The sequence below is a fragment of the Haliotis rufescens genome, unplaced genomic scaffold (assembly GCF_023055435.1).
Source record: "Haliotis rufescens isolate VD_foot unplaced genomic scaffold, xgHalRufe1.0.p SCAF_14, whole genome shotgun sequence".
Taxonomy (NCBI): domain Eukaryota; kingdom Metazoa; phylum Mollusca; class Gastropoda; order Lepetellida; family Haliotidae; genus Haliotis; species Haliotis rufescens.
The window spans coordinates 28,667,649-28,679,842 of record NW_025963824.1 but is presented as its reverse complement, the minus strand read 5'-3'; the positions used below and the strand labels follow the sequence as shown (position 1 = coordinate 28,679,842).

Here is a 12,194-nt window from a genome sequence, read left to right as displayed (position 1 = left end):
TGAACTGACAGGTTCTGCCTCGGCCAGCTGTCTAACGTACACTGGACAGAGGCCATGTCGGTTACCCCCCTTGTGTGAACTGACAGGTTCTGCCTCGGCCAGCTGTCTAACGTACACTGGACAGAGGCCATGTCGGTTACCCCCCTTGTGTGAACTGACAGGTTCTGCCTCGGCCAGCTGTCTAACGTACACTGGACAGAGGCCATGTCGGTTACCCCCCTTGTGTGAACTGACAGGTTCCGCCTCGGCCAGTTGTCTAACGTACACTGGACAGAGGCAGGTCGGTTACCTCTCTTGTGTGAACTGACATGTTCTGCCTCGGCCAGTTGTCTAACGTACACACTCCGGACAGAGGCCATGTCGGTTACCCCCCTTGTGTGAACTGACATGTTCTGCCTTGGCCAGCTGTCCAACATACACACACTGGACAGAGGCAGGTCGGTTACCCCCCTTGTGTGAACTGACAGGTTCTGCCTCGGCCAGCTGTCCAACATACACACTCCGGACAGAGGCCATGTCAGTTACCCCCCTTGTGTGAACTGACAGGTTCCGCCTCGGCCAGTTGTCCAACGTACACACACCGGACAGAGGCCATGTCGGTTACCCCCCTTGTGTGAACTGACAGGTTCCGCCTCGGCCAGCTGTCTAACGTACACTGGACAGAGGCCATGTCTGTTACCCCCCTTGTGTGAACTGACAGGTTCCGCCTCGGCCAGCTGTCTAACGTACACTGGACAGAGGCAGGTCGGTTACCTCTCTTGTGTGAACTGACAGGTTCCGCCTCGGCCAGTTGTCTAACGTACACTGGACAGAGGCCATGTCGGTTACCCCCCTTGTGTGAACTGACAGGTTCCGCCTCGGCCAGCTGTCTAACGTACACTGGACAGAGGCCATGTCGGTTACCCCCCTTGTGTGAACTGACATGTTCTGCCTTGGCCAGCTGCCTAACGTACACTGGACAGAGGCCATGTCGGTTACCCCCCTTGTGTGAACTGACAGGTTCCGCCTCGGCCAGCTGTCTAACGTACACTGGACAGAGGCCATGTCGGTTACCCCCCTTGTGTGAACTGACAGGTTCTGCCTCGGCCAGCTGTCTAACGTACACTGGACAGAGGCCATGTCGGTTACCCCCCTTGTGTGAACTGACAGGTTCTGCCTCGGCCAGCTGTCTAACGTACACCAGACAGAGGCCATGTCGGTTACCCCCCTTGTGTGAACTGACATGTTCCGCCTCGGCCAGCTGTCTAACGTACACACTCCGGACAGAGGCCATGTCGGTTACCTCTCTTGTGTGAACTGACATGTTCTGCCTCGGCCAGCTGCCTAACGTACACACACCGGACAGAGGCCATGTCGGTTACCTCTCTTGTGTGAACTGACATGTTCCGCCTCGGCCAGCTGTCTAACGTACACACACCGGACAGAGGCCATGTCGGTTACCTCTCTTGTGTGAACTGACATGTTCCGCCTCGGCCAGCTGTCTAACGTACACACACCGGACAGAGGCCATGTCGGTTACCCCCCTTGTGTGAACTGACATGTTCTGCCTCGGCCAGTTGTCTAACATACACTGGACAGAGGCCATGTCGGTTACCCCCCTTGTGTGAACTGACATGTTCTGCCTCGGCCAGCTGCCTAACGTACACAGGACAGAGGCCAGCGACTCACAATGAAGCCAGTTCCAACATGTTAGCCTGAACTGAAACTTTCACATCGAATGAATGTCCGTTGCTTTGTTGTATATTTAAGTGCAGATGCACCATGTAACTCATGCACTGATTGTTCCAGACTGCACATAGGTAAAGGCGTGCACCTGAACTATCGCGGTGAGGGTGACGTGTGGATCCGATGCGTCAGTGACCACAGCGTGTTCGTACAAAGCTACTACCTGGACAGAGAGGCAGGACGGGCCCCGGGTGACGCTGTGCATAAGATATACCCTAGTGCTTACATCAAGGTGGGTGACCAATATGCCTGTGTGCATTCATTGAGATTGGTCAGAGAAACATATACCCGAGGAACTGTGTGTTTGGCAGGTGCTTGTCATGTGTTGTGTGACTTGTTTGGCAGGTGCTTGACATGTTAGATGTGTGACTTGTTTGGGAGATGCTTGACATGTCAGTTGTGTGACTTGTTTGGGAGATGCTTGACATGTTAGATGTGTGACTTGTTTGGCAGGTGCTTGACATGTCAGTTGTGTGACTTGTTTGGGAGATGCTTGACATGTCAGTTGTGTGACTTGTTTTGGAGGTGCTTGACATGTTAGTTGTGTGACTTGTTTGGCAGGTGCTTGTCATGCTAGTTGTGTGACTTGTTTGGCAGGTGCTTGTCATGTTAGTTTTGTGACTTGTTTGGCAGGTGCTTGTCATGTTAGTTGTGTGACTTGTTTGGCAGGTGCTTGACATGTTAGTTGTGTGACTTGTTTGGCAGGTGCTTGTGATGTTAGTTGTGTGACTTGTTTGATTGTTTGGCAGGTGCTTGACATGATTAGCTGTTTGGTTGTGTGGCTTGTTTGCCTGACTGGCAGGTGCTTGACATGTTTTGTTTTAGAACATGTTTGTTTTATATCTTTGACTACCTGACTGGTGCTTGTTTTCACCTTTGTGACATAGAAATGTTCCTTATTCTTGTAGGTGTTCGACATACGTCAGTGTCATCGTCAGATGCAGCAACAAGCAGCAACAGCCCAGGCAGCGGCGGCGGCGCAAGCAGCAGCAGTGGCGGGGAACATCCCGGGGCCGGCATCAGTCGGAGGTATTGCCCCTGCTGTGGGTGAGTCCGGCACTGAGATCTACCCCACACGCGACTCAGGGGGAGGGGCACATGGCTCATACTTGCATCTATGTCCAGTGAAACCAAGCATGTTTCTGGTCCCAACTTATCAACAGTTGTCCACATGACTTTCAAAAGTCCACAAACATAAAGCTTACACACAATTATCATTAGTTTGTGTTTTGACTGCACTATCGTTGCTCGGGAAGTTACCTGAGCCAAACCTCGAGTAGCTTCAGTGACATGAACATGTGGTAGTCAAGCACAGCATTCCTGGCTTTGTTTGGCCAGCTCCAGGAGAGGTAGACGACAAGAGCACAGCTGGTGTATGACCTGTACAACCTGACAGTGGTGTATGACCTGTACAGCCTGACAGTGGTGTATGACCTGTACAGCCTGACAGTGGTGTATGACCTGTACAGCCTGACAGTGGTGTATGACCTGTACAGCCTTACAGTGGTGTATGACCTGTACGGCCTGACAGTGGTGTATGACCTGTACGGCCTGACAGTGGTGTATGACCTGTACAGCCTGACAGTGGTGTATGACCTGTACAGCCTGACAGTGGTTACGACCTGTACAGCCTGACAGTGGTGTTTGACCTGTACAGCCTGACAGTGGTTACGACCTGTACAGCCTGACAGTGGTGTATGACCTGTACAGCCTGACAGTGGTGTATGACCTGTACAGACAGTGGTGTATGACATGTACAGCCTGACAGTGGTGTATGACCTGTACAGCCTGACAGTGGTGTATGACCTGTACAGCCTGATAGTGGTGTATGACCTGTACAGCCTGACAGTGGTTACGACCTGTACAGCCTGACAGTGGTGTTTGACCTGTACAGCCTGACAGTGGTTACGACCTGTACAGCCTGACAGTGGTGTATGACCTGTACAGCCTGACAGTGGTGTATGACCTGTACAGCCTGACAGTGATGTATGACCTGTACAGCCTGACAGTGGTGTATGACCTGTACAGCCTGACAGTGGTTATGACCTGTACCGCCTGACAGTGGTTACGACCTGTACAGCTTGACAGTGATGTATGACCTGTACAGCCTGACAGTGGTGTATGACCTGTACAGCCTGACAGTGGTGTATGACCTGTACAGCCTGACAGTGGTGTATGACCTGTACAGCCAGATCCAGACAGTGGTGTATGACCTGTACAGCCAGATCCAGACAGTGGTGTATGACCTGTACAGCCTGACAGTGATGTATGACCTTTACAGCCTGACAGTGATGTATGACCTGTACCGCCTGACAGTGGTTACGACCTGTACAGCTTGACAGTGGTGTATGACCTGTACAGCCTGACAGTGGTTACGACCTGTACAGCCTGACAGTGGTGTATGACCTGTACAGCCTGACAGTGGTGTATGACCTGTACAGCCTGACAGTGGTGTATGACCTGTACAGCCAGATCCAGACAGTGGTGTATGACCTGTACAGCCTGACAGTGATGTATGACCTTTACAGCCTGACAGTGATGTATGACCTGTATTGCTTGACAGTGGTTATGACCTGTACCGCCTGACAGTGGTGTATGACCTGTACAGCCTGACAGTGGTGTATGACCTGTATCTCCCGACCATGGTATAAGCCCTTTCTAGGCCCTCCTATCTATTTGAATAAAAAGCATTGAATGGGTTTAGAATGAAGGCATATTAGTCGCATCACTTCCGCATTGGAATTGAATGCATTTACTATGCTAACGAAAAGACACACTATCGGATTTGACAGCAGTCGGTTGCGAAATATGTGCACGGCTGCTATGGAAAACTCTATCAAATGTAGCAGTATGACTTCTGTATCTATCAAAAGCCGATCGTAGTTAATGGACAACACCTTTCTAAAAAAACAGCATGCAGGAAATGGCAGCGATAAGCAAATAAGCGACAAGCAAAGTAATTTCTTTGGTTAGACTGACACGAAGTCTTTACTTTAAAGCATATAATCATGTCATTGATCAACCAGTATTCATATGCATCAAAATTTGTCATGAGGTGGGAGATGTATGAGTTATCACAAATGAATGGGCAGTAGTCCGGTATGGTCTCCGAGCACGTTGAACATGTCTGACTTCTTGCGCATTTGTCCACCAGATCTGGTACAAGCTTACCATTCGACTATTCAAAATACATCAATAATGCATACAAAATACATTTTTGCTGAAAATAAATAATCTGTATTGAAGGGGAATTAAAATTTTTACATTTACTTTCTCTGGAAACAAGTGTTGATTAAAACACTTCCACGTTTTTCTTCTCCGCTCCTGTCAGCCATGTTTCGTGTGCTGTTTCAACAGTAAATGTTTAAATGAATTTAAAGGATACGACCGAGTGTGTTCGGTTGCCGATGCTGTCAGTTCCAATGGCGGCTGTGTGGTGATTCCAATGAGAACCACTGTCCACCAGATCCCAGCAATCTTGGCTACTGTGTTCTAGCCAAAACACACTCATTGTGATCTGGTTATGGCAGATGTTAATAAAATACATATTAATCAATATCTTTGTTTAAATGCCAATTAGCCACAGACAAATTGCCTACTGTTGACATTGACTGACGGTATTTTCTATGAGCCCTGTTATATCAACAATTATTTGGCAAATACTAGATCTAGCTCTAAGACCTGTGAATGAAATTAAGGTGCAGTCAATCATCTAGCTCTATGACAGATAAGCTTACCATTCGACTATTCAAAATACATCAACAATGCATACAAAATACATTTTTGCTGAAAATAAATAATCTGTATTGAAGGGGAATTAAAAATTTTACATTTACTTTCTCTGGAAACACATGTTGATTAAAACACTTCCATGTTTTTCTTCTCCGCTCCTGTCAGCCATGTTTCGTGTGCTGTTTCAACAGTAAATGTTTAAATGTTGTTGTAGGTCACCGAAATGCTGATTTTAAAGGATATGACAGAGTGTGTTCGGTTGCCGATGCTGTCAGTTCCAATGGCGGCTGTGTGGTGATTCCAATGAGAACCACTGTTACGACGATAGTTATTGAATTTATATCGCTATTCCTATATATATGACTATTCCTTTGCTCTTGGTAGCTGTACACACAATGAAGCTTGCATTAATTCTGATAATGCACCTGTTTATTCAAATAGATAGAGGGCCTGGGTTTTTTTCAACCATAGTGTTAGACCTGTATATCCCGATCATGGGGTTAGACCTTTGTCTCTCGACCATGGTGTTAGACCCGACCATGGTGTTAGACCTGACCATGGTGTTAGACCCAACCATGGTGTTAGACCTGACCATGGTGTTAGACCTGTATCTCTCGACCATGGTGTTAGCCCCGACCATGGTGTTAGACCTGACCATTGTGTTAGACCTGACCATGGTGTTAGACCTGACCATGGTGTTAGCCCCGACCATGGTGTTAGACCTGACCATTGTGTTAGACCTGACCATGGTGTTAGACCTGACCATGGTGTTAGACCTGACCATGGTGTTAGACCTGACCATGGTGTTAGACCTGACCATGGTGTTAGACCCAACCATGGTGTTAGACCTGACCATGGTGTTAGACCTGACCATGGTGTTAGACCCAACCATGGTGTTAGACCTGACCATGGTGTTAGACCCAACCACGGTGTTAGGCCTGACTCTCGACCATGGTGTTAGACCTGACCATGGTGTTAGACCTGACCATGGTGTTAGACCTGACTCTCGACCAAGGTGTTAGACCTGTATCTCCCGACCATGGTGTTAGCCCCGACCATGGTGTAAGACCCGACCATGGTGTGAGACCCGACCATGGTGTAAGACCTGACCATGGTGTTAGACCTGACTCTTGACCATGATGATAGACCAGTATCTCCCGACCATGGTGTTAGACCCAACCATGGTGTTGGACCTGACCATGGTGTTAGACCTGACTCTTGACCAAGGTGTTAGACCTGTATCTCCCGACCATGGTGTTAGCCCCGACCATGGTGTTGGACCTGACTCTTGACCAAGGTGTTAGACCTGTATCTCCCGACCATGGTGTTAGCCCCGACCATGGTGTAAGACCCGACCATGGTGTTAGCCCCGACCATGGTGTTAGCCCCGACCATGGTGTTAGACCTGACTCTTGACCAAGGTGTTAGACCTGTATCTCCCGACCATGGTGTTAGCCCCGACCATGGTGTAAGACCCGATCATGGTGTGAGACCCGACCATGGTGTAAGACCTGACCATGGTGTTAGACCTGACTCTTGACCATGATGATAGACCAGTATCTCCCGACCATGGTGTTAGACCCAACCATGGTGTTGGACCTGACCATGGTGTTAGACCTGACTCTTGACCAAGGTGTTAGACCTGTATCTCCCGACCATGGTGTTAGCCCCGACCATGGTGTTAGACCTGACTCTCGACCATGGTGTTAGACCCAACCATGGTGTTGGACCTGACTCCCGACCATGGTGTTAGACCTGTAACTCCCGATCATAGTGTTAGACCTGACTCCAGACCATGATGTTAGACCCGACCATTAGACCTGTATCTCCCAACCATATTGTAAGACACATCCATGGTGTTAGACCTGAAACCCCCCGACCATGGCGTTAGACCCGACCATAGTGTTAGACCTGACCATGGTGTTAGACCCGACCATTAGACCTGTAACTCCAAACCATAATGTAAGACACATCCATGGTGTTAGACCTGAAACCTCCCGACCATGGCATTAGACCCGACCATGGTGTGTGACCTGACCATGGTGTTAGACCGGACCATTGTGTTAGACCTGACTCCCGACCATGGTGTTAGACCTGACTCCCGACCGTGATGTTAGACCCGACCATTAGACCTGTATCTCCCAAAATGCTGTTTGACCTGATCATGGTGTTAGACCTGTAACTCCCAATCATAATGTAAGACCCAACCATGGTGTTAGACCTGAAACCCCCCGACCATGGTGTAAGACCTGTATCTCCCGACCATGGTGTAAGACCTGCATACACTGGTGTAAGACCTGTATCTCCCGACCATGGTGTAAGACCTGCAAACACTGGTGTAAGACCTGTATCTCCTGACCATGGTGTAAGACCTGCATACACTGGTGTAAGACCTGTATCTCCCGACCATGGTGTAAGACCTGTATCTCCTAACCATAATGTAAGACCCAACCATGGTGTAAGACCTGTATCTCCCGACCATGGTGTAAGACCTGCATACACTGGTGTAAGACCTGTATCTCCCGACCATGGTGTAAGACCTGTATCTCCTAACCATAATGTAAGACCCAACCATGGTGTAAGACCTGTATCTCCCGACCATGGTGTAAGGCCTGCATACACTGGTGTAAGACCTGTATCTCCCGACCATGGTGTAAGGCCTGCATACACTGGTGTAAGACCTGTATCTCCCGACCATGGTGTAAGACCTGCATACACTGGTGTAAGACCTGTATCCCCCGACCATGGTGTAAGACCTGCATACACTGGTGTAAGACCTGTATCTCCCGACCATGGTGTAAGACCTGTATCTCCTAACCATAATGTAAGACCCAACCATGGTGTAAGACCTGTATCTCCCGACCATGGTGTAAGACCTACATACACTGGTGTAAGACCTGTATCTCCCGACCATGGTGTAAGACCTATATCTCCTAACCATAATGTAAGACCCAACCATGGTGTAAGACCATGGTGTAAGGCCTGCATACACTGGTGTAAGACCTGTTCATTGCCACAGTTGTGTATAATGTCAGCAATGCCATGTGCCTCTCCCGCTATTTCCTGTCCCTCGCGTGTGGTGACGACCACAGATGCTGCTCACAGTGGGGTAAGCTTTTGTTTCCTCTTTTGCCTTTTCTGTTGTTCTCTTCAGTTTCTAACTCAAACTCACTTCGCAGACGTTGATTTGAGAAATCTACTGGCCATTAGTGCAAGCTAGAGTTGAACGAGAACTGATAAACGCCCAGAACTCACAAGCAAGTGGACGCACAAACGGCAAACTGTTTCGCTTCCACTTTTTTCTGTTGAACATTGAATCAATGAATCTCCCTTAGCACATACTTACTTTGACATATATCATTTCAGTTGATGCCAATTAGACACTGGTATATTTTGTCAATATTTCAGGTAAACTTATTAAGGTCCCTCTTGCAAAGCCTGGATTTTCAGTGTGAACCTTGAAAAGCCTTGACGTTTAGTGTCAACCTTGAAAAGGCCTTGACTTTTAGTGTCAACCTTGAAAAGCCTTGATGTTTAGTGTCAACCTTGAAAACTTTAAAGCCTTGATGTTTAGTGTCAACCTTGAAAAAGCCTTGATGTTTAGTGTCAACCTTGAAAAAGCCTTGATGTTTAGTGTCAACCTTGAAAAGCTTTGATGTTTAGTGTCAACCTTGAAAAGCCTTGACGTTTAGTGTCAACCTTGAAAAGGCCTTGATGTTTAGTGTCAACCTTGAAAAGCCTTGACGTTTAGTGTCAACCTTGAAAAGCCTTGACGTTTAGTGTCAACCTTGAAAAGCCTTGATGTTTAGTGTCAACCTTGAAAAGCCTTGATGTTTAGTGTCAACCTTGAAAAGCCTTGACGTTTAGTGTCAACCTTGAAAATCACAAAAATAACTTGAAAATGTGTGATGGACGTACTGCTTTTTAGGTCTTATGACTCATATATAGTATGCTGGATTTAATAAAGTATTGACAGACTTAAGCTCATAACCCAACTATTAAAGCCTTGAAAATGACAGTTGGTAGCTTTGAAGTTTTGTGTACCGTATCTGTATGAACCTTGATGTTACGTTAAGTTGACTGAGACTTGGATGTAAATGCAAGGCTGATGCTAAAGCAAGGCTAATGCTAATGCACAATAAGAAAACACTTCGTTTTTTTATTTACTTAATTTTCATTTCTTGCCTCGGTAAGTTCAGCAACAAATTCAAGTCATCTTTGTCATAACCAAAATGTTGAATGTTTGAGAGTGAGAGGCCCCTATATTCAAGTACTAAGCACTAAACGCCAAGGTCCTCCTGTCCGAAGCTACACTTTCTACTCTTTCAAGGGTCGGTGAGGTAGCCTAGTGGTTAAAGCATTCGCTCGTCACGCTGAAGACCCGGGTTCGATTCCCGACATGGGTACAATGTGTGAAGCCCATTTCTGGTGTCCCCCGCCGTGATATTGCTGGAATATTGCTAAAAGCAGCGTAAAACCATACTCACTGACACTCACTATTTCAAATAATATTTTTATGAAGTTGAACATTATTTAGGGACTGGTCATTTATTATGGGGGGGGGAGGGTGTATTTGGGGATGGCTATGAATAAATGGAACATACAATGGGAGATAAAGGGTCGACAAAATTTGATGCAGCACTATGACCGATCTCTCTGGCCTGCCCTATAATAAATGTTCAGTCCCTGAGATAAACCACTTGCCAAGAATCAATTGCTAGTTGCATTAAACTTGTCATTGAATTACGTGAAAACATTGATAACATGATGAGTACTTTTGGATGTCTTACAATATTCATATTGGAAAACAATCTTTTACAAGGGGACCCGTGAAGATCCTAGGTAGAATAGATCTTCAGCGACCCATGCTTGCCGTAAAAGGTGACTAACGGGATCGGGTTTTTAGGCTCGCTGACTTGGTTGATGCATGTCTTCGATCCAAAGTGCGTGGATCGATGGTCATGATATTAATCACTGGATTGTCTGGTCCAGACTTGATTATTTACAGACAGCCATCATACAGCTGGAATATTGCTGAGTGCGGCGTTAAGCAACAAACCAACAAACCAACCAACCAACCTTTACAAGGGACATTTTGAATGAAATGTGAATTTTGTGATACAAAATTTCTAGACATGATTACAATTTCAGTTGTATTTCATGTTATGTTATGATTTTATTATCTACAGAAATTGAGATGATTACGTGTAATTGCTATTTTCAACTTCTTTTATAAATGAGACAATCAACTGTTCACACATTCTGAGATTATAACTCAAAAGAATCTTTCTGCAATGATCAGAAGAAATTAAGTCTGAATCTGTATTCAGAATAATATTTTCTAATATCTTGTTTTGTAAGATGGTGCTTTTACTTTATGGGTTTAAGATAAATGTAGTCACAAGTAAAGCACATTGGTCTTAAACTGGTTAGTTTTTACATGTGAAACAGTTGGACGAGACACCATTTGAGATCAAATAATCAGTGATCGCGACATTAAGGCATCCCATGGTTTTGCTATTTCAATCCCGAAAACAATACTTGGACATACAATTGTCAAATAACAACAATGACACGAGTCAAGGTGTGATAATAGAACAGAGCTCCAGATAAGCTGCGTATATGCGTAAAATACGCATCAGAAATGCAGAAATACGCAGTAAAATAAAATCCAAGTGTATCAAATACGCAACGAACATTACAGATACGCTACAAAAAGAAAACTTGTACGTATCATCAAAATATTGTGAAGTAACCCTGCATATTCGATTAGCAAATCAGCAACTTATTTTGAAATTATAGATGGGCATTCCGTCAACCTTGCCAAACTCCACGGTGACCGTTACATCATGATCATTTGCCATCACACTTTCTTGTGGAAGTATCGTGGCTTTTTTGAGTCCTATAAAGCTCTCGAACTCACACGACACCAGTTTTTCAGGGATTAGATGAATAGTGTTTTTAAATATTTAACTTAAATACCCACACGTGTAAAAACTAGTGGGTAACAGAAATTTGAATACCCAGATAGAATTACTGATACCCAATTATTTTGAAATGCATGGGTAAAATACCCACAACACCAAAAGCTTATCTGGAGCTCTGATATAAGTTGTAGCAGGATCACTCAGGGTACATGGGGTTTTATCCTTCCCTTGTAAGGTTGTATACCACGGGCCGGAAGGATGCATAAGACCCTATGTACCCTGAGTGATCCTGCTACAATGAATTTATCTTTCCGACATGTTTTGATATGACTTTGTAAAAGAATTCAAACAAATTCAAAATTGATAGAAAACACCTTGATTGAGCGGAGGTTAGCTTGTGGCTCTGTCATATGACGTTCATTGACTCGGAAAATTGTGCGGGTTTTTGCATGGAAGCGGGGTGTAAGGGATGTATTCTGCCTCTCAGAAATCCACGTGCAGCCTGACTTGCTTGTGGCGGGGTATAAGAGGTTTATTCCCCCACTGAGAAATTTATTTCTCTCCAAGGCGGGATACATTGTATTTTATCAAGGTCACGTGAACCAATCAAATCTCATCATTCTGACATGGAGGTATGATAAAGTTTGTTTCAAGGCATCAGTGGCATAAATCAAATCATCGTTGCTGTAATTTAGTCAATAACGGTGAGTTTGTGCACTCTCTTCACTTAATTTCCTCAAAATTAAAGTAGTTGTTGTTTGTTGTTTAACACCCCACTCGGCAATAATCCAGCAATATGATTGCGGTCTG

General features: G+C 45.7%; 1 protein-coding gene and 1 long non-coding RNA gene across 11 annotated transcripts in view; one reads left to right on the top strand and one right to left on the bottom strand.

The window, feature by feature from the left end:
• The window catches only part of LOC124152673 (mothers against decapentaplegic homolog 4-like), a 64,409-nt gene that overhangs the window by 44,424 nt on the left and 7,791 nt on the right, over nucleotides 1-12,194 (top strand). For 8 of the 9 annotated variants that reach the window (XM_048395230.1, XM_048395229.1, XM_048395234.1 and 5 more), the window contains 2 exons: nucleotides 1,789-1,957; nucleotides 2,634-2,772. In XM_048395230.1, coding sequence (XP_048251187.1) covers nucleotides 1,789-1,957; nucleotides 2,634-2,772 — 308 coding nt within the window. The remainder of the gene's footprint in view (nucleotides 1-1,788; nucleotides 1,958-2,633; nucleotides 2,773-12,194) is intronic. The other variant, XM_048395233.1, reaches the window with a different exon arrangement.
• On the bottom strand, nucleotides 3,938-4,418 carry LOC125379163. Of its 2 annotated transcripts, none has more exons than XR_007220626.1 (3): nucleotides 4,353-4,418; nucleotides 4,079-4,185; nucleotides 3,938-3,998 (listed from the first exon to the last, which is right to left on the bottom strand). It is a non-coding gene; the product is annotated as an uncharacterized LOC125379163 (long non-coding RNA). The 2 variants fall into 2 exon arrangements; XR_007220627.1 differs by lacking the exon at nucleotides 3,938-3,998 and adding an exon at nucleotides 4,014-4,025 and having other exon boundaries at nucleotides 4,105-4,185.